The sequence below is a fragment of the Hyperoodon ampullatus genome (assembly GCF_949752795.1).
Source record: "Hyperoodon ampullatus genome assembly, chromosome: 10".
NCBI classification, from domain to species: Eukaryota; Metazoa; Chordata; class Mammalia; order Artiodactyla; family Ziphiidae; genus Hyperoodon; species Hyperoodon ampullatus.
The window spans coordinates 67,143,715-67,165,367 of NC_136923.1; the positions used below are offsets into that span (position 1 = coordinate 67,143,715).

At 54.4% G+C, this 21,653-nt stretch overlaps 1 protein-coding gene across 4 annotated transcripts in view; it reads left to right on the forward strand.

Annotated features, from left to right (window-relative positions):
* The window catches only part of ANKS1A (ankyrin repeat and sterile alpha motif domain containing 1A), a gene marked incomplete at both ends in the record, with an annotated part of 185,096 nt that extends 164,414 nt beyond the window's left edge, over positions 1–20,682 (forward strand). For 2 of the 4 annotated variants that reach the window (XM_079712182.1, XM_079712183.1), the window contains 11 exons: positions 13,250–13,348; positions 14,170–14,322; positions 14,438–14,545; positions 15,811–15,975; positions 16,795–16,920; positions 17,166–17,237; positions 17,375–17,461; positions 18,005–18,142; positions 19,551–19,721; positions 19,877–19,975; positions 20,563–20,682. In XM_079712182.1, coding sequence (XP_079568308.1) covers positions 13,250–13,348; positions 14,170–14,322; positions 14,438–14,545; positions 15,811–15,975; positions 16,795–16,920; positions 17,166–17,237; positions 17,375–17,461; positions 18,005–18,142; positions 19,551–19,721; positions 19,877–19,975; positions 20,563–20,682 — 1,338 coding nt within the window. The remainder of the gene's footprint in view (positions 1–13,249; positions 13,349–14,169; positions 14,323–14,437; positions 14,546–15,810; positions 15,976–16,794; positions 16,921–17,165; positions 17,238–17,374; positions 17,462–18,004; positions 18,143–19,550; positions 19,722–19,876; positions 19,976–20,562) is intronic. The other 2 variants (XM_079712184.1, XM_079712185.1) reach the window with 1 other exon arrangement.
* Between the last annotated feature and the right edge of the window lie 971 nt (positions 20,683–21,653).

The following is a 21,653-nucleotide window of genomic DNA, read 5'->3' on the forward strand; positions in this document are numbered from 1 at the left end:
TATAAACTAATCCCTGACTCACCATGTTCTATGAGGAAGGCTGACAAACAAGGTGGAGGTGGGGGTTCAGCCAGTGAGTGAGGACACTTGGCCCTTGGTGCTGGGTGTTGAGGGGCCTTCCCTCTCTGAGCGCTGGCCGTCAGATGGGCAAGGGAGGGTGGCCGTGGATGTCACAGAGTGTCCCCTCCCTATGCTTAGGAATCTTAGGGGCTGAGCTCTTGACTTCTCACCCCTCCTTCTGCTAGTTTGAAAAGGCTAAGATTCCTAAGCCTTGAATATCAAGACTCCTTTAAAAGTGCTTCCCTGTCACCCCTGTGCTCTGACTGGAAAGTAGCTGGGCGGGCCCTGGGCCAAACATCCATGCAAGATGCAGGGCCTCTGTTAGAACGCGTCTCTTTCTATTTGGGAAGGGCACTCATTGAGGGAGGCCAGCAGCTCAGTTCTTCCAGGGCCTTCCAGGCCCCTCCTGCTGCCCTGGGTGCGAGCTGTTCCTCTCTCTCCTCTCGGTTCTGGAGGGGCAGCTGGCAGGCGGAGTCCGTGCAAGAAGGAATGCTGATTACACCACAGCCTAGCCTGTCCCTCTCAGACCTCGAGTGGCCTGAGTAGCCATGCAAAGTATCCTGGGTAATTGCATGTAAGTTGCCAGATGGGCTGCAAGGCTAATTAAGTTTTAGCAACCAGAAAAAAGAGGAAGAAAACACACAAGAAGGGAGCACTTTTGTTTAGAAACATTCCCTCCTTGCATATGGTATAACTTACATCATGTTAGCTGTGGTATTATCCCCGTGTGGTTTGGTTTCCAATAGGCTGTAAATGTTTCCCTTAGTTTTGAAATACCCTGGAGATTCTTCTACAAGATGCACAAGTGGCTCCCAGGAAGCCATCCAGACTCTAGATGTAGTAGGAACATCTGGAAACTGATAGCCTCTATGGAATCTCCCTGTGGCGGGCTCCTCCGAGCTGTTGTGGGAGGAGTATAGGGCATTTGAGGGGGGTCACGCAGCTCCCTCTCAAGGTGGAAGGGACTTTAACATCGTGTGGTCTCATCATCCCCTCTGTGCCCGAGTCCCCTCCAGATGAGCTCTGCCGTGTTGTTTTCCCAGTAACGGGCTTCTCCACCTTACAGAGGCATAGCCCATTCACTCTGCATTGCTCGGGCTGGTTTAGAGCATTCTTTATATTGAGCCAAAATCTGTTTCCTTGTGGCTTCTGTCCATTGAACCAGGTTTACCTTTTGGGGCCACACAGAACACACGTAAGCCCATTAGAAAATTGAAGACCTCTGTCGTGGCCTCCTGGGTCCTGTCTTGTTTAAGCTCAACACCCTCTTTCTCTTGGCTCTTCCTCCTGTGATGTGATGACTGAGCTGGACCAGCAAGCATTGCACCTTGAACTTTATTCACACCCTCTTGTCTGCAGGCAGAAAGGGCCTCTGATTTGCTCGGGGCAGGGGCAGGGCAGCATGGTCTGCCAGGTGCTCGCTCCCAAGGCTGATGGGGCTGACCCCAGACCCTGGGAGAAGGGGCGGGGAATCAGGCTCACACATCTGCCGGCCAGCCCACCACACTGGCTCGTGCATCAGAGCCAGTTCCATTTTTTCCACCACAAATCTTGTCCACAGGAAATAGGCTTTCTCGGGAGAAGGGAGGAAATGCAGTTAATGAGCGCGGAAGGAAGGTGATTTGTGGTTGGCAGGTTTGCAGCTCAAGCGTGCTGGTGCAGGTCTTTGTATCTGGGACTCGGCCTGCCCTCCCTTTACGGAAGTGTTCATTGAGTAAATGGCGGTGCTCCTCACGCTGAGGTATGACGTGGACATTTAAAAAGGTTTTTAAGACTGATGTGGAGAAACATCAGCTTGGAGTGTTGAGTGAAGAAATTGAGACACAAAAATCCATGTGCAACATGACCTTAATTTTCAAAAAAGAAAACATCTAGAGGTGCAGGGAGTGAGCCAAAATGTTTTCCACAGTCAATTATCTCGGGGATTATGGGTGGCTTTATTTTCTTTTTTTGGAGTGAAATAGATTTTCTGCATTTCTTACAATGAATGGATCTGAAATCAGAAAAGCAGATAATGTAGGAGCCTTAAGGAACTTGACAGATGAGCTGGGAGAAGGGAGCACACAGCGCGATAGTAACAACAGAGCGGCCGAGTGTTAAGTGCTACCGCGGGGAGGAGGCCCTGCGCTCACCCAGGGTTCACCGCCTGCCGGGCACTGAGCTGGCGCCCAGCCCTGGGGCGGTTGTCCGTCAAGTCGCAGACGGGGCCGCTGGGGCCCAGAGGGTGGAGACACTGCCAGGAAGTGGCAGAGCTGGGACGCTAGCCCAGATCTGTCCAACTTGGAACCCCTGGGTTCTACTTGCTGTCCTGAGGGTTTTGTAGAGGCCTGCAGGACTTGGAAAGACTCCAGGGAGAGGCCCACACTGTCTGTGGTGAGGGGGGAGTCTGGCTCGAGGTGCAGAGAAGGGCAGGGCCCTGACTGGGCAGCAGAAGTGGGCTGGGCCTGACTGCGCAGCAGAAGTGGGCTGGGCCTGACTGCTAGGGGCCTCGAAAGCACGCTCTGGGGGAGCCCTGAGGTCTCTGAGCCCTGGGCCTGGGGGGCAGGGTCCTGTGGCTGTGCCCTCCCCAGGCAGAGCTTCCCGGGAGTCATGGTGCCCCTTGACAGCAGGGTGGAGTGGAGAGCAGGCACGTGGGAGGTGGTCGAGACTGGGCGTTGGACAAATGGAAAGTGGAAATGAGTCTGGCGGCGGGCTCGGGATGGACTGGAAACAGAGACTGAGCCGGCAAGCCTGCTGCCTCTTAGGGGCAGCGTCGGGGAGGCCTCGTGCTCCTCCCATCCATTTATTTCTTCACAGGCTTCTGCCACATGCAGGCAGCCTCCCCCTGTTTTCCTGTCTGTTTCTGAGACTGTGCCAGCTGGTCCCACGAGTGGGAGAGAGATGGCAGTTGAAGAGGACCGAGCCCTGCAGGAGCTAAAGGCGGAAGCTCAGCAAGGAGGTCCTTTATTGGCTTCCGTGAAGCTTTCCAGCCAGGTCCCCAGACCCCCGAGCTTCCCTTCCTGCTCCTGTTCCCCAGATTAGCCACACTCTTCAGCCCCAGAAGCCGGCTTCATGTGCGCAGCCGGCCGTGCCCTAGGGTTCCCGCCCTGGCTCCCCACGCCACCTCCTCACCGCGACCCTCCGATGTCCCTCCCTTTGTCTTCTTTCCTCCCCGTCTTCAAGGGGCCGCTGCGGGCACTGCTGTCAGGTTGCCTCCCTGTCTCGACTTCTCTGCACCAGCTCTGGCCCATCTCTGTGGAGCACTCTGGAAGCTGACTGCTCAGTGGGGTGTGGCTGTGGTGGGGGTTCCTGGGCCCCAGCGTGCAGCAGGGCCTGAGAGGGAGAGCTCCCTCAGCCGGGTCATTGGAGGGGCGATGGAGCCAAGGCTTTGAGAGGAATGTTCTTAGACAAGTGTGGATCCTGCCTCCCGGACTAAATTCTGTGGTCACTTAAGAACTTAGCTCCGCAGTGTCCCAGGAGTTGAGGTGGTTCCTCGTCTCTGCTGGGCCCTTGAACCTTGAGATGAGAGCCAGGCTCCCTTTCCGGGCACGTGTGCTCTCTTGCTCTCCCTGGAGTTATTCAGAGTGAGAGCGGCTGGAATTATTCAGGATCCAGCTCTACGTGCCCCCGGTGCTGCTCTGGCCTTCTCCGGTCCCCTTCACAGTAGAAGGGAGTTTGAGAACTATTTGCATGTCTGTTGATTTAACTAACTGCACCTTAGGATGGAACTGGACTGGTGAATACATCCTGTTGATGTAGCTTCCAGTTGCTGATATCCCAGTGTGAGCAGCAGCAGGGGGTTCCGTGCTGGCATCTCAGCACGTCCGTTGTGTTCGGTTAGTAGACGACCCCCCCACCCAGTGTACACGTGCAGCGGTGCAGGGGGCAGAGCAGTGGGGCCCGTGTGTCTCTGTCAAATGTCAGTTATAACTCAGATGTCCCCGGGCATCCCTGAAGCCAGTCTGTGGACTCCTGGGGTCCACGGACAGCACTTTCAGGACTCTGGGATTAAGTCATTGGCTCCAGGCTGCTCCTCAAGCAGACAACTGAGCTGTGGCTGGAAGCTGGGTCTCCTGGGCCCAGAGCAGTGCCTTCACCTCCCACTCTGGTCCTCATGCCCTCCTTTCACCGGAAGATGCTGAGACTGGGCCACAGGCTCAGCACATCCTCCAAGGTCAGAGCCAGTGGGCTAGGCCAGCACATCACTCGAGGTGCCCGTCAGGTCAGGCAGACCATTCCCTCCGCCCACTGTGTGTTGGAGACTGTTCTGCAAAAGGCTGGCAAAGGAGCTGGTGGGGCCCAGACCACAGTAAGCTCTCGGCACTGGCTTGGAGCTACCGGAGCCCTCTGGACCTGCAGCTGCCGCCACCACCACAGGCCAGTGGCAGGCATTCTTGCCCTCCACCCTCAGGGAAGGGCCAGGCCCGCAGGCAGCTGGCTGAAGCCACAGTTAAGGAAACTGGATAGGGCAAAGCTTAGGAGAAAACACGGGGTTCTAATTAATCGCACTGAGAACCAGCTGAGAGTTTCCTCCAGGCGCCCCTGTATGATTTGGGGCAGGTTGCTCTGCCTCCCTCCCCGTCTGTCCGTGTCCCATGGAATCTCATTGGACCGCTTCCTTCTGCACATAAGCTCTGAAGGGGGCACAGTGTTAGCTGTGGTGACACACAGCAACAGTCGAGACTGACCGTGGCCTTGGCCGTGTGTGGGAACGTAAGGTGGTGATTTCTCTGCAGCGGAAGCAGAAATCGGCTTTGTCCTCAGATCCATGAGGTTAAAGCCTGCTTTGGGTGGTCTCAGATCCAGGCCCTTTGACTCTGGCTGATCTGGGCTTGGCTAGTCTGCACTGGTGATTTGGGGGTGAATATGGCATCTTGACCTCAGATGAGGCCTCAGAAAGGCAGGTGTTCGGGGGTGACGGGCAGCAGATGGATGGAAGGATGCTGCTCCTGGTACAAAGAGAAGGGGGACACCGGGGACCTGCCTGGGAGAACAAGGGTTATGAGGGGTGTTGCCTCCCTGAACGCAGGAGGAGAGCCGTCCCTGACAACCCTTCCCTTGAGACTGACAGGGGAGAGGGGTCTGGCTTCTGGAACTAGGAGCTGGTAACATTTGCACTTCATCCTCATCTTGGAACTAGTTGCTCTCTGTCACCATGGAGTTCTGTCTCTCCAGCTGAGGACATGGCTGGGCCGGGTAGGGGCGGGGATCGTTAGGAGAGCAGGAGCTGTGGGTCAAGCCTGGGCTGCTCCTGTTACTGAGGCTGGTGAGCTTTTTATAAGGCCACCCGTGAGCTGGGGAAAGATGTCAGTTTGGGAAGTTCTGTGACCAGGTTCCAGGGAGGCAGGAGTCAGCTGGGCCAGGCAGCGGTGAACAGGTGAACACAGGAGGAACCAATGAGCGCCGGTTCCTGCCGGCAGGTCGGCGCTCAGCACCGGGAATTCATTGTTTAACCTGGACAGGCAGGTGGCTTTGTTCCTGTTCATAAGGTTCTGACTTTGTAAGGGATTTGAACCCAGTTCTTATTCCTTTATACCACAGCTGCCTTGTGTGCTGCACAGAAAGCCCTCAGCCCCTGGAGGAGTAGACGCGTGATGCTTCAGGGAGCATGGCTGCTATTTTCCATCATTATTAAGATTTTTAGGCCACGACAGTGAGCAGCAGAGCCCTGCCCCTCCTTGCTTCCTCTTCCCTTTCCCAGTGCTCCTTCCCACTCTCCCTGGGCCGGCCCGGGTCTGGGGCTATGGTCTGGGCGAGGAAGACTCGTGTGCTCATCCCTCTCCCTCCTGGCTCACCCACTAGTGTGCACGTGTGGTCACTGCAACCCCAGCCTGGGAAGGCGGTCCTGGCTCAGGCCAGGGTCCTGTGCCATGTTCAGTGACCCTCCCCCCAGATGACCATGCCCACGACAACTCCGTCATTGTGGCCAGTGACATGTTCTGGGAATGGTAGAAAACTACGTGCAAAGGAGGAGCCAAAATGTCCAGTGGTGGGTGAGATTATGGGATGCCCAAGAACTAGAGAGTGTGCAGTGGAAGTAGGTGGTTACGTGTCACGAGGAGGTGTGTGCACGCAGTACATCAGCATGTGGAAAAGCAGGTTAAATAAGTAATACATATACCACAATCCCAACTTTTGCTTTTTTTTTTTTTAACAATAAAAGCTTAGAAAAATACACTGAAATGCTAGAAGTGATCCCAATCTCAGTTTTTAAAAAATATTAAGCCACTTAGAAGAATTCATCAGAATGGTAACCCTGGGGTGTTTTTTTCCCCCCAGAGGTAATGGATTTATAAGTGACTTTTACATTTTTCTTTGTACTTTATTAATTTTCAGAATTTTTTATAATAGACATATAACTTTTCTACTCAGAAAAAAAATTATTTATTTATTTATTATTTATTTATTATTATTTTTTTTTTTGCGGTACACGGGCCTCTCACTGTTGTGGCCTCTCCCGTTGTGGAGCACAGGCTCTGGACGCACAGGCACAGCAGCCATGGCTCACGGGCCCAGCCGCTCTGCGGCATGTGGGATCTTCCCGGACCGGGGCACGAACCCGTGTCCCCTGTATTGGCAGGCGGACTCTCAACCACTGTGCCACCAGGGAAGCCCTATTTATTTATTTTGTTAATATGAGGGAGAGATAGAAGCAGGGCCCAGTGGAAATCTACAAAATTCTGGAAGGCAGAGAGGCAGCATAAGTATCACATTGAACCAGCCAGGACCCAGGGAAGCTCTGAGCTACCCCCTTGGTGCACAGAGACTCTGGAGGATGCCTCGGGCCCAGGTGGAGATGTGGGGGCCTCTCACCCACCGAGCTGCTTATCTGCTTAAGGGAGTTTTAGCCGCTCAGGCAGGCGCCACAGATCAATACAGCCATGGGTGTGGTGAGTATCCGCTGCTCAGTTCACTCAGGCTGGTACTTCCCTCATCCTCCCACGCTTCCTTCCCTTGATTAGAGAAATCTGCTCTTAAGGTCTTTATTTTTTTTATCTTTTTTATTTTTTTTAAGAAAATAGTTTTGTCTCTCTTATTCTAAGTGCTAGCTCCCATTTTCTCAGTGCTTTTTAGCAATTAGAAGTTTTTAACATTTATACACTTGCCAATTTTCAATATTATCATAAAATAAAAATTAGAAAATAAGGTAGAAAATTGAGTGTTCTGCCTTGAAAAACAAAAAAAAGTTTAGTGTTTTATCCCAACGTTGTATTCTCCTTCACTCTGTATATTCCACTTTCCCATTCTTGGAGATAAAAAATGGGGTTAGAAACTTTAAAATATGACAGACTATACAGAGCAAGTAGCTGGTGCCACACCTACCTGGTTGCCACAGCATTTGGGAACTGAGCCCATGATTTCAGGAAAATGACTAAGTAGTTGAAAGCGTCAGTCTGATCCGTGTTTCTAGCTGATGAGGACGTCCTCTTGAGGAAATGCCAAATGCTCTTTAGGCTCACTGACTGTGGTTGCTTCTGGAGAGAAATTTCATCAGGGAGAACACTGCTAGCAAATATTCCCAAGTTCAGATATGGGATTCACTTGGGAAGAGGTCTCACGGATCAGCAGCTAAATGCTTTGTGTCCTGTGTGTCTCATATTTACATTTTACCATTCTCAATTCGGAATGGCCTCCCTGAAGACGGCACTCCGCTCATGCACTTTCAAAAACAGCTGGAAGTTTCTCTAAGACCTTTGATGACTGGGGCACAGCCACACAGTATCTGAACTTATTTCCCACAATTTGAACGTCATACTTCAAATTGAAGTTTGTTTTAATTTTTTGTTGTATTTAACTCTAACCTCTAATATTTAATGTTTTAAGATCTTAATTTGCATTTTCATGTGTGTCCAGGTTGAGCCCCCCCCCCCCCAGCAACGCAGTTCTCCCAATTCCATTCCTCCTCTCTCTGGAGCAGCTCTTCCCACAGTCTCTGGCTCCTTGAGGCCCAAGAAAGGACTGGGAGGCAGAGAGGAAAGGGAGGGGCTGCAGGGGAAGCACCAGTGCCAGGCTTTTCCCCTGAGGCAGAATCAGGCTGGGACTGTAGCTCTGTCCCATTCTTTCTCCCCCAAGAGAGGAGGTTTCAGCCTTTGTTTTTTTTATGACTCCTGACAGGAGAAATTGCCGAGTGAGGAGAGAGAGGATGAGAGAGAGAGAGAGGGAGAGAGAGAGAGAAAATACTGAATATGGAAATGAGGCTGGAGGGGGCGGGGCACGTGGAAAGTCTGGATACCACTGCTGAGAGATGAAACCCTGTCCCAAGGCGAGTGCAGTCTAGCGCTGCTCTGCCCAGTAGTCACGCTTCCATCAGAACATACAGGCCTTTGCTCGGGTGGAGGCCAGGTCCTGCAGGGGCTGATACGGGCCATGGTGGGGCCAGAGCAGGAGAGCCCAGGTGCACCGTCTCCTAGCCTGCTTTTCCACACGCTGACATACTGCATGCACACACCTACCCAGGAGGAGGAGGTGTTGTGGCATTGCTCCCACCTCTGTGGCTGGGAACCCCTGCCCTCCTGTCCCCTCTCCCTCAGGGACGGAAGCCAACCAAGCCAAGTGTCAACTAGTTATGTTTCAGATTTCGCTTAGGCGGATGAGCTGTTCTACTTGATGAGCTCCCTAACTATTCACTCACTAGGAACTCGGAACAGGGCCTGGCACATAGTCAGCTCTCAGTAAACGTTAGTGTGGTAGAAAGTAAACAAAGTAGGAAGTCCCTTTTCCCCATAAACCTCCTCGTGTAAAGGTTTCTAAAAGGTTTCTTCCTCAGTCAGGAGGATACAGTAACTTCCAGAATGTTTCTTGCCTTTGAGGATTTGGAGCACCTTATAGTCACCACACAAACGAATCCCACAGAATGTAGATGTGGCAAGTTCAGGAACTCAGGAGGACCCTGCACTGAGCCCAGGACGTGCTGTGGCAACTGTTTGCTTTGATCTTCCATCACATCCTTTGTTTTGGTTTTGTTTCCATTTGCCTCTTTCTCCTCAAAGCTGCATACAGTCCCCAGTTCTCTTGACTGGGGGGTCTGCTTATTGAAGGTCCTGTCCCCATCTGGATCTGGTTTTCCTGGTTGTCAGCCTCCAGTCCAGTATTAATGTTACCCTAAAAGCTTGTGAAGGCTTCTGAGTAAATGTTGGGGTTAACAGTGGGTGTTCAGAACGTCACCACAGTGACACCCTCTTGGAGGTTCACTTGTCAGGTCCTCACTGAGGTGTCCTCATCATCAAGTAGAAAGTCTGGGCAGACAGCCCCCCTGTCTGCTTTTCCCCATCAGCACACCCTAGACTTGGGCCCAGAATGACTGCAGGAACTCGGCGTGGTGACTCCTAGATTCAGGGGTGACTTGGGATCTGGTCAGACCTGGAGTGGTGCCAGGGCCCAGGGGATCTTCTGCAGGCCCATGGCTCCCTAGTGTCCCAGCGGAAGGGTGTGCGTGCGGCCTGAGCAGGGAGTCCAGTCTGCCTTCAGAGCCATCTTCACCTGGAGTCTCTTGAGCTTATGGCTTGTCCTCTTTGTGTACTCTATAGGGCAAAATTTTTGTCACCGTGCGCAGGCTCTGGGGAGGCTCTCACACCAGCAGTCACTACAGCTTGGGTACAAAGGTGAGGCCACCAGTTGGTGGTCTGCGTGAGCTTGCCTGAGTTATTAACTTCTCTATCTGTAAAGTGGGCATAAGTAATACCCACCTCAATAGAATAAAAAGTCCAGAAAAAGTCTTGGAAACACAGGAATTTAGGATACCTCAGAAGTCATTTCATATCAATGGGAAAAGATAGCTCACTCAAGAAATAAGACAGCCTGCCGCCTGGGAAAAATATTAAGTGGATCCTGACCCTTAAAACTTACATCAAAATTAATTCCAGATAGATTAAAGATTTGATTGTAAAAAATGAAACTGTAAAGTTACAGGAAGAAAATGTGAAAGAATTGTTTTAAAAATCCTGGAGGGGGAGATCTTTCTAAGGCTGACAGAACTTAGAGAAGCTCCACGAGAAAAGTGGGTGTGTTCAGGTGCAGGCTGATAGGTTCTGCATGAGCAAAGCCAGCGTAATAGTCCAAAGACAATGACAAACAGGAAAGACACGTGCCTGACTCTTCATAAAGGGTTAATTTCCTTACTATATAAAGAATTCCTACAAATCAAATACAGAAGAGACCAACAGCTCCATAGATAAACATGCAAAGGATAAAGTGAGTAATTCCTGGAAAAGGAGCTGCAGCTGCTCTGCATGCCCGGCCCAGAGCCGTGCGGACATGAGCATCAGGCTGAACTCTGCCCCACAAGTTACTGATGCTCTCTGGGCCTCAGCTTCCTGAGATGTAAAATGGGGTAACAGTGGTCCCTATTTTAGCAGGTGCAAAGCATGGAAAACATGGAGGAGGGCAGTAAGTGCTATGTAAGTGCTTGTGAAAAGATGCTTGAGTGCATCTATGAGCGGGATGATCTTGTGATAAGAAATGTGCAGTGATAAGCCACTTCTGCACAGTGCTGCACTGATGGGAGTATAAATATCTGTCAGACTTCTAAATACACATACCCTTTGACCAAGCGATTTCTGTTCTTTTTTTTAATCCTTTTTTGAAAATTTTAAATCAAAATATAATTGACATGCAATATTATATTAGTTTCAGGTGTACTACATAGTGATTTGACATTTGCATACATTATGAAATGATCACAGTAAGTATAGTAGCCATCTGTCCCCATACAAAGTTATTACAATATTGACCATATTCCTTATGCTGTATATTACATCCACATGGCTTATTTATTTTGTAACTGGAGGCTTGTACCTCTTAATCTCCTTCACCTGTGTCTTCCCCCCACCACCTCACCCATTCCCCTCTGGCAACCACCTGTTTGTTCTCTGTATCTATGAGTCTGTTTTCATTTTTTAGAGCCCACATATAAGTGAGATCATATGGTATTTGTCTTTCTCTATTTCACTCAGCATAATGCCCTCTAGACCCCGTCCACACTGTCACAAATGTTAAGATTTCATTCTTTTTTTTATGGCTGAGTACTATTCCTGTGTGTGTGTGTGTGTGTGTGTGTGTGTGTGTGTGTATACACCACACCATTCATTCATCTGTCAGTGCACCAGTTTACAGTCCCACCAACAGTGCACGAGAGTTCCCTTTTCTCTACATCCTTGCCAACACTTACTTGTTGTCTTTTTGATAGTAGCCGTTCCAACAGCTGTGAAGTGATCTCACTGTGGTTTTGATTTGCATTTCCCTAACAATTAGTGATGCTGAGCATCTCTTCATGTGTCTGTTGGCCATCTGTATGTCTTTGGAAAATTTTCCGTTCAGATCCTCTACCCATTTTTTAATCGAGTTGTTTAGTTTTTTTATGTTGATTGTGTGAGTTCCTTGTATATTTTGGATATTAACCCTTTATCTGATACATTGTTTGCAAATATCTTCTCCCATTCAGTAGGCTGCCTTTTCATTTTGTTGATAGTTTCCTTCACTGTCTGAAAGCTTTTTAGTTTGATATAGTCCTATTTGTTTATTTTTGCTTTTGTTTCCCTTGCCTGAGAAGACAGATCCAAAAAATATTGCTAACACTGATGTCAGAGTGTACTGCCTATGTTTTCTTCTAGGAGTTTTATAGTTTCAGGTCTTACATTCAAGTCTTTAATCCATTTTATGGTATGAGGAAGTAGTCCAGTTTGATTATTTTGCAGGTAGCTGTCCAGTTTTCTGAACACCATTTATTGAAGAGGCTGTCCTTTCCCCATTGTATATTCTTGCCTCCTTTGTCATAGATTAATTGACCATATAAGCGTGGGCTTATTTCTGGGCTCTCTATTCTGTTCCATTGATCTATGTGTCTGCCAGTGCCATACTGTTTTGATTACTGTAGCTTTATAGTATAGCCTGAAGACAGGGAGTGTGATACCTCCAGCTCTCTTCTTCTCTCTTGAGAATGGTTTGGCAACAATCTCTCTTCTTGATAACCACCATAGAAAAGGTGCACATACAGGGAGATTCATGCAGCACCATTTGTAAAAGCAGAAATTGGAAACAATTGTCCTTCAGCGGGGAACTGGTTTAGCAATTTATAATATGTCCATAATCTGGATGATTATGCAGCTTTAAAAGAAGAGACAGGTCTCCATATACTGAGTGACCTCCTGTATATACTAAGTAGTTAAGAATGAGGTATTGGATAATGTGTACAACAATCACATTTGTGCGAAAATGAAGCATGCACATGTGTGTAGGTGCCCAGCTGGGCTCTGGAGGGGCATCCAGGAAAGTGGTAACAGTTGCCCTCGGCGGGGGTGGACACTGTGGCTGAGGGACAGGGCAGAACCCATGATTTTTCATGTATCATAATCTGAAAAAACCTATCTTGTGACCCCATTGTGAGTAATAAAAGACACCATGATAGGGGTTAGGAGTGACGAGTACAGTCAGACTGCCTCATATCCTAGCTCCACCATGAGATGTGTGACCTCAGATGCGTTTCTGACCTCTGTGTGTCTCAGTTTCCTTATCTGTAAAATGAGGATTCCAGTAGAACCTAACACAGGGTTGTGAGCCTGAAATGGGATGGTGCACAGAAAAGCTCTCCGTCCCTGTCACTCAGCAAGAACACGGTAAACACCAGCCATTCTCCTCGTCGTCACTGCCATGCTGGGCTTCTTCGCTCTCACCTGCTCCCTTGGGGAGAACTGCCCCACGTGGGCTGAGCCCCAGCCCCTCCCAGCTCAGGCAGGTCCCCACTTTGAGTCTCCTCTCCTCCTCGGGGTGAGGCAGGCTTCTTGGGTGCCTGCCCCTGCCGCTGGCCCAAGGTGGCTGTTACTGCCACTTTAAATCACCAAATCACATCTGTGAGGAATCTGGGCATTAGTCCTCCTGTTCTTCACCTTGGGGGGGTCATGAAACCTGCTCCCAGGAAAATGCACATCAGCTCACGTGGGCGAGGGCCTGTGCCCGGCCCTGCCTGCTCCAGCCCAGGTCAGCACCCTGGGAGCCGCTTGGGCTGGGTGGGCAGCCTGGGCAGGTTTGTCTTCCTGCTGCATGAGGCTGCTTGCTGCCTGGCCTGGCCTCGCGGGGCGCCCTGGGACTCATTCTCTCGTGGTGCGTGTGGCGAAGGAGAAGAACGTGGCAAGGGGCCATGACAGGCTGACATGACGCCCTGAGGGAGCCAGCGGCCTTGTCCAGGAGGCCCTCACATTCTCCTTTCTGCTCTTAGGGGCCTAATGTGATGGAAGATCAAGACCTGCGGGAAATTGGCATCAGTGATGCACAGCACAGGCGGAAGCTGCTCCAGGCTGCGCGGTCCTTGCCCAAGGTGACCACCGACAGTTCCGCAGCCTCAGCCTTTGCCAGTGGCGGGGCGGGGCTCAGGGGGTGTGCAGGTCACTGTGGGGGTCTGCCCCTCATCCTGGGAGCCCCAGCAGGGAGGACAGTATCCTGTTTACTTCTTTGCCACATCCCAAGGCCAGCAGAGCACTAGGGACAGTCAGGACCTAGTCCGGCCTCAGGAACGGCACTGCAGGCATCTGCCTGGTGCAGAGCCTGGTGCCCACAGGCTTGGCCGGTCGCCTGAGACCAGGCCCTCCCCAGGAGGCCCGGGGCCCTCAGGGCAGCAGAGGAGGCAGTCTCTGCCTCCTGGGGAGCTGTGGCTGGTAGGCCTGAGCCTTTCCTCAGCTCTGCTGGCACAGAGTGCCCTTGTCTCTTCCACTTGCCCAGAGCTCAGGAAGCACTAATGAGTCCTAGCAGTGAGGCCAGTGCCTGCTTCACAGGCACACACCATTTTCTTGTCCTACCAGGTCTGTGACCTTGTCAGAGCACAGTAGGGGCCTCCACAAACCCTCCTCCCCATCTAGCCTTACCTGATAGGGCACCTTTCCCAGACCTGGGGTGCCCTGGTAGTCCCCAGATAGGGCCCGAGACCAGAGCTGAGGTAGAGAAGGCTGTGTGAGTGGAGCGACTCAGGGATGCTGAGGACACAGGCCCCTCGTTGGTCCTCAGGAGCTGTCCCATACCTATCCCAGCGTCAGCCTCAGCCTCTGGTGTGGTCTGAGTGAACCGGCCTGCATCCCCGTGGTCCCCAGGGTCCTCGTCCCAAGTGCTGAGATGTTAGTCCCGCCTTCTGCCCTCACCCCACAGGTGAAGGCTCTGGGCTATGATGGGAACAGCCCCCTGTCAGTGCCCTCCTGGCTGGACTCCCTGGGCCTGCAGGACTACGTCCATTCCTTCCTGTCGAGTGGCTACAGCTCCATTGACACTGTGAAGAACCTCTGGGAGCTGGAGCTTGTCAACGTGAGTACAGCTCTGCTGTGAGTGTCCCTGGGCTGCCAGCATGGCCCGTGGGGGTGAGGGCTGGGGGCTGGGGGCCCACTTGCCGCCTGACCTTCCTCTCCCCGCCCCTGCCCAGGTCCTAAAGGTGCACCTGCTCGGCCACCGCAAGCGCATCATCGCCTCCCTGGCAGAGAGACCCTACGAGGAGCCGCCCCAGAAGCCCCCCCGGTTTTCCCAGCTGAGAGTGAGTTGGGGCGGGTGGGAAGGGATGTTTGTATGTGCTGCGTGTTGTTAGGAACTGAAGAGAATTCTTTGGGAGTTCTTCAGAGACAGCGTCACCTCTGCAGTCGAGGAGAAACTGATCGCTCCCTTCCCAGTGTTGGGGCCAAATGTTGGCAAAAGTAGGAAAACAAATATCCGAATCCCAGACGGCTGGGGCCATGTCTGAATGTCCAGTTGAGCTGTGCCCGGGGTGGTGGGCAGGGGTGGGTCAGAGGGGCCCCCTCTCGGGCAGCCTGATGTGAACCCGAGACAAAGCTTGGAACACACGGAGGGATCTGGGCCCTCCCCATCTTCTGAAGGAAAATCCCTGTGATTTTAAAAACCTCAGAGATGGGCTTCCCTGTTGGCGCAGTGGTTGAGAGTCCGCCTGCCGATGCAGGGGTCACGGGTTCGTGCCCCGGTCTGGGAAGATCCCACATGCCGCGGAGCGGCTGGGCCCGTGAGCCATGGCCACTGAGCCTGCACGTCCGGAGCCTGTGCTCCGCAACGAGAGAAGCCACAGCAGTGAAAGGCCCGCGTACCGAAAAAAAAAAAAAACCTCAGAGATGCTTTGTTGCTCAAGGCAGGTAATCTCTGACTGAAAAGCGGGTTAGACCGTGAGCCTGCGGCTCAGGATGAGTCTCCCCAAACCCATGAGGCTGCGTGGCTGCCAGTGGGTGGGGTGGGCCCTGGGCTCCAAGCCTCAGCCCGTTTATGGCAGCCTCAAAGTGGGCATTATTTTATCCTCCTCTTACGCATGAGAAAGCTGGGGCCCAGGCAGGTTCTGAGGACCAGGCTCCCAGCTGACATTCAGATATGGAAAGTGAAGACTGATTCATACTCTGTGAGGCCTCTGGGTGCCAACCGGCAGTGTTTTCTAAGGAAAGACCTTTGGATTTGGTCACATGCCCCCAGGACCTGCGATCAGTTGTGACAGATGATTTTATAAACTAGAGATCGCTTCCCAGCCCTACAACCAGGCTGGAGGGTGCTCTCGTGACCTGGGTGCTCACCTGCAGGACCCGGTTGTCAGGGGTTCCTGGCTGGAAGAATCTGGTCACTTTGACTGTACCCATGCTGGGCCCAGCGGCCTGTTTCCCCACTGGGTGCTGGCCTCCAGCTCGTGCCCATTCTCACTGATTCTCCTGCCCAAGCTGGGCCCTGACAGCCCGAGGACTGGCTGACACCTACAGCCTAAGGACTGGCCTGATGAGTCTCAAGTCTCACCTGGATTTCTCCCTGCTGCAGTGCCAAGACTTGCTCTCGCAGACGTCGTCCCCCCTGAGCCAGAATGACTCCTGCACCGGCCGGTCGGCTGACCTGCTGCTGCCTTCTGGGGACACGGGCAGGAGGCGACACGACAGTCTCCAAGACCCTGTGGCGCCCTCTCGGGCCGAGCGCTTCAGGATCCAGGTGGGCGGGAGGGAGTCACAGACGGGGTCCCCTCATTCCTCTTGGCAGGACAGGGCTCCCAGCCCACCGCTCACGGCACTGCTTTCAGGGCTCTCGCATTTATTCGACTTGCCCGTCCTCCCTCCTGCCTCACACGGACCGCAGGCTTTTTGTCTCGACCCCGTCTTGGCCTGTTAGACACAGATTGCTGGGTGTCCCTTGTCCCCGCAGGGTGAGCCCTAGCTTCGCTCCATTTTCTCTCGTGACTCACATTTCTCCGTTCTGGCCTCTGGGGATTCCCCTCACCTTTCCACAAGCACGACCATGAATTTTACAAGATTTAAAAAGCACATCGTCCAGCAGTTTAGTTGCTCTGTATTGAGAGGCTTTGCATATTGCTGGGAATGGAAGTCATAAATTTCCTGAATTTTCCCGTCCTCCCCATCCCTTCCACCAGCAGCCTAGTTAAGGACCCCATCACCTGGCACCTGGCCCGCGGTGGCCTCCCACCCCTCCCCCACACCCCAGCTCCTGCCATGAGGATCCCTGTAAAGTGCATCCCTGGCCACGGATACTTCCCTGACTCCCCACACCAGGATCAGATCTACACTCATCTCAGACACCACAGAGCCTTCCCTGCTGAGCTGTTCGCGGGCGGGCAGGTGGCTGAGGTCCCTGCTTCTCCGCCAGTTCTCTGGCATAGACAGGCCTCACCTCTGCCCCAGCGCATCGGAATGGCTTGTCTGCCTCCGGCCTGGAGCTCCCGGAGGTGGAACCCGGGAGGGAGCCCGGGAACCCCTTGAGCAGGCGAGCTGACCTGTGACCCCACGTGTTCTGCAGAAAGAGCACCGAGAGGCCAAGCTGACCCTTCGGCCCCCAAGCCTGGCTGCCCCCTATGCCCCTGTGCAGAGTTGGCAACACCAGCCGGAGAAACTCATCTTCGAGTCCTGCGGCTATGAAGCCAATGTGAGTAGCCTCTGCCCTCCCAGCCTGGCCGGTCTCCTGCTTTCCGTGCCGGCCGGACCCAGGGCCCCCGTGGTGTTCTCCACTCCTCAGCCGCTCCCAGCACCTGGGGGAAGGGGGACTCCCCGGCCAGGATGGGGGAAGGGAGTCACTGGGAGAGGGAGCCCCCTGACTGTGGTCCCAGATTGGCTGGTGGCCCCGTGTGGTAACGCAGGACTCCTAAGCCGGGCCACCGCTCGCTCCCACAGTATCTGGGCTCCATGTTGATCAAAGATCTGCGAGGGACAGAATCCACGCAAGACGCCTGTGCCAAGATGCGGGTAGGTTACCGTGGGGGCGGCCAGGACGCAAGGCGGCGGATGGCGGCACCGCCTGCAGCCACGGGGGCCCTGCCACACTGCGTGCTGCTGAGGGAGGCCCCGAGAAGGTGAGTTGACAGGCCTCCCGTTTCCTATAGAAATCCACGGAGCACATGAAGAAGATCCCCACCATCATCCTGTCCATCACCTATAAAGGTGTCAAGTTCATCGACGCCTCCAACAAGGTGTGCTTCCCACAACTGCTGTTGAGGGGGGAGGGGGCGCCCTTCCTCCCCACACACACCCCCCTCCCGGCCAGCTGGGTATCTTCCCTACAGTGTCCCTAGCCCACTACCCCTCTACGTCCCCCCCCAGCCCAGGTACTTGTCTCTCACGCACCCACGTATCCTGATTCCCGGGACCCCACCCGAAGGACAGCTTATCTTCCCCAGCATGGGCTCCACTGGCCACTTATCTGCTCACAGGCCTTTAACGCTGTGATGCACTTAGTGAGCTTAGGACACCCCCAGGCCCTGTGCTTGGGGCCCCACCCTGGAGAGCAGAGTGGGCTGGGTGTGAACATTTGCTCCCTCAGTTGCCATGGTCAAGGGTGGAGACCCCAACCCTAAATCAGACAAGGTGAGATGCCACCCCCACCCCCACCACGAAGAGATGGGGAAGTGGCATTTGGCTGATGCTATAGGATAGGACAGGAAGGTGGCAATGGTGAAGGGACTGGGGTGTGCCCTCAGGGAGCCCAAGAATCCCAGACCCTGCTCTCCCCGCAGAACGTCATCGCAGAGCACGAGATCCGGAACATTTCCTGTGCAGCCCAGGACCCGGAGGATCTCTGTACCTTCGCCTACATCACCAAGGACCTGCAGACCAGCCACCACTACTGCCACGTTTTCAGCACAGTGGACGTGGTGGGTGGAGTCCACAGCTGGGCACGGTGGGGGGTCCTGCGCTGCGACAGCCCCAGTGCAGTGGGTCCTGGCACCCAGCTGGCACTTAGCAAAGGTCTGTTCAAGAATGAACATCACTCCAGCCCCCTCTATCTGGCACTGAGACTAAGGCACACAGGACGACAGTGGCTCGTCCAGGGTTCTAGTGAGAGAGGCTTTCCTGCTCCGGTTGTGTGTCTGTCAGGAAAGCCAAGGCTTCATCTCCCTGGGCTCTTGGTCAACCATCCATCCTAATTCCCGGCCTCCAGCTGGGCCATCTCCCTGAAAGGCCCTCCACCTCCCTCTTAGGGACAGTAAGTTTTCTTCGCCCAGATCCCAGCTTAGGCGGGGTTCTGGCGCTGCTGGGCTGAGGGGAGCGGTCACACGCGCTGCCCACAGGGAGCGGATGAGTGACCATGGTGGCTGCCCTGAGACAGGGCCTTTGTCCAGGTCCCTGCTGCCCCCGTGAGAGTAGCTGGTTCCAGGGTCTTCCCAGCCTCACCCGGGAGCTCTGTGCTTGCAGCCTCCTGGCCCTGCCACTAGCTAGCTGTGTGACCCCGGCTCCTCCTCTGCACAAAGGGGATAGAGTGTAACCGACTTCATGGGGTTGTTCTGAAGGTGAAATGAGGAAATCCTCCCAGGACACATCCTTCCCGGTACTCTTACCTGTAGCTCATCTTCCCGCATCAGTCAGTTCTGCTGTGACGTGGTGTCTGTGCTCCTAGAGAGAGCACCACGCCCTGAAGCCACACGGGAAGCACCAAGGCTCATGGGAAGATGAGGCAGGGGGCACAGCCCTCAGGAACCTAATACGAACACCCACACCATTTTATCCATGTTAAATGGTTAAGAAATACATAAATGCTACATAAACACGGCGCTCTGCCTTGAGAAGGACCCGAAGTCGGCTTGTGGAAGCGTGTGCCTCACTTCTGCCAGCCTGTGTGCCAGAGGGAGAGAGAAAGAGGAGGAACAGGATGGAGGGGAGGGCGCGGGCCGGGTGGCCCTGGGAAGGGCTGCCGCTTGGTTGTTACTGTCGGGGTGGGTCCCGTGGGGAAGTTGAGCTGCCAGGTGGGGGTGGCATATTTGCTGTGTATTCCCAGGCCACGGGGGTCAGCAGGGGAGTCTTTGCATTCGCCTCGTGTTTCTCTCCAGTGACATCACACATGAGGAAACACAAAATGTGTGTTTTGTTCAGATTGTTCCCTAACGTATCAGTCACCTCGGGACAAACTTCTGCTTTCAAAGCAAGCGCTCCAGCAGATTCCCTGCACTCTTGTTACCTGTGAAGTGCTGCCTGGGCCTGTGCTTAGGGGCATGAGGCCAGGGCAGGTGTTAAGAGGCAGTGGTTCCTCCATCCCATCTCTCACGTTGTGCTGTTTCCTCCCAGAACCTGACCTATGAGATCATCCTGACGCTGGGGCAGGCGTTCGAGGTGGCCTATCAGCTGGCTCTACAGGCCCAGAAGTCCAGGCCGATGGGGGCTTCTGCTGCCGAGATGATCGAAACAAAATCTTCCAAACCGGTGCCTAAGCCTCGGGTCGGCATGAGGAAGTCAGCAGTACGTGGGCCCCGGGATTTGAGGGCTCAGGGTGGAGCGGGCGCAAGGAGGGTCGTCTCACGCTTCAGGTGGCCAGCCCCTCAGGACACGGGCCCGTGCGAGGCGGCCTCCGTAACGCCACCCCGTGTCTGTGTCTGCTTTGCTCCGCACCCCAGGTGCCGCTGCCCCCTGACAGTCGCTGTTGTTACTGTCACACCTGCCCCACCCATCGTCCTTCTTACCTCCCGCTGCCGTCTGTTAGTCCTGGAGTCAAGGTCTCCGCACCTCCTGCTGTCTGTGTGTCAGTCTCCCCGAAGTGACCGTGAGCTCTCTGAGACTCTGGTGCCCGCCCCCGGCCCTGCCTGCATGCCCATCTTCCCTGAGCTGCCGTCCCACCATCCCTGTCTGTGCTGGAGCCTCTGTTTCTCTGCTGTGTGTCCTCCTCTCTCCAGAGCTCGCGGGTGCCTGCTGTGGTCTTGCCCGGGGTGAGCTCTCTGGCCCTGCCAGAGGGACCCGAGGTTTGGGGTTTCCAAACCCCTTACCCACTTCCTGCCACTGAGAACAGCTTTGGGGCTTAGTGCTCGATGCTCAGGTAGGGCAAGGCTCCTTTAACTGAGCCGCTCCAGAAATCCCCAGGAGAAGTTGCCCCTGGAGAGCTCAGAGGCGGCCCTCCCGTGATGCTCCAGAGAAGGTCCCCCTTCTGCCACCCCACCCCAGGGAGCTTGCTCTTTGGCTGAGGAGAACAGGGCTGCCCCCATGGGGTACTGACGCCAGCATGGCCCGGGAGGTGGGGGACAGCGGGCCCCGTTGACCCCTGGCCCAGGTGCAGCACTCCCTCTGACTTCACCCTCTTCCTCAGCAGCTGGAACCACCCGATATGGACCCAGATGCCCAGTCCCATGCCAGCGTCTCCTGGGTTGTGGACCCCAAACCAGACTCTAAGCGGAGCCTCAGCACCAAGTATGAGACCACTATCTTCTAAGCACCCACCCGTCCCGTCTCCACTAGTCTCATGTGCCTTGCCGTCCGTCCTTCTGCTCTTCTCAACTCTCCTTCCAGCTGCTGACGCCAAGGTCCCACCCCCACTGGGACCTCTCCTCCCGGGGCGGCAGCTTTAGACACTGCACACTCTCAGCTCGCACCTAACACCACCGGACACTGTGAATTCCCCCCTTGGGCGAGGACAGCTTGGCGGGGGGGCAAGTTGCCTTTGAGGGGGGCACCAAGAGGGCCTCAGCGGGCGGGCACTGTGGCTCCTGAGGCGGGGGCAGTCTCCAAGCGAAGTCCATACGGCACTGGAGGCTGCTCCCTCCGATCAGCCGGGGCTCCCTGTTGGCTCTCCTCTCCCATCTTCCGAGCCACAGCTGGGTGCCGTTGCCAAGAGCTAACTGCACCTTTCCTGACACAACCAACCACTGTGACCACCTGGGGCCAGAATCCCCTTGCGCTCTGCTAACAGCTGGCCTGCGGCCCATCCTTCTAAGGTTGCTGGCCCCCCCACCCCCGTGAGACCCTCAGCTCAGCGATGTGGCTTGACCAGGGTCAGACCTCTTTCTGTGAGGGCCCAGGGTATGTGCCAGGTCCTAGAGCACATGCCTGACTCTAAAGCATGGGGCTCTGAGCGTCTGAACACCCACAGGCTGGCTCCACGCAGCAGGTGTCTTGGTCCTGATGGGTTTTGCACTGCAAGGAATGGGATGGCTCCTCACGTCTTCGCCGGGGAGTCCCCGGCTGGCTCTGGAGTCTGGCTCGAGGAAGAGGAAGGCCTTCCTGTAGGAGCCAGCAGGAGGGAGGCCAGTGCCCTGCACACACCGTGCACCTTCTTCCCTCAGAATGGAGCTGCTCAAGGACAGGGACCTGGGCCGAGCAATATCCGTTGTCCTCCAGGAGCTTTCTGATGCTTCTCCACGGTGTGGGGACCAGAGATAGTCAGCTGGCACCCGGTCCCTTCCC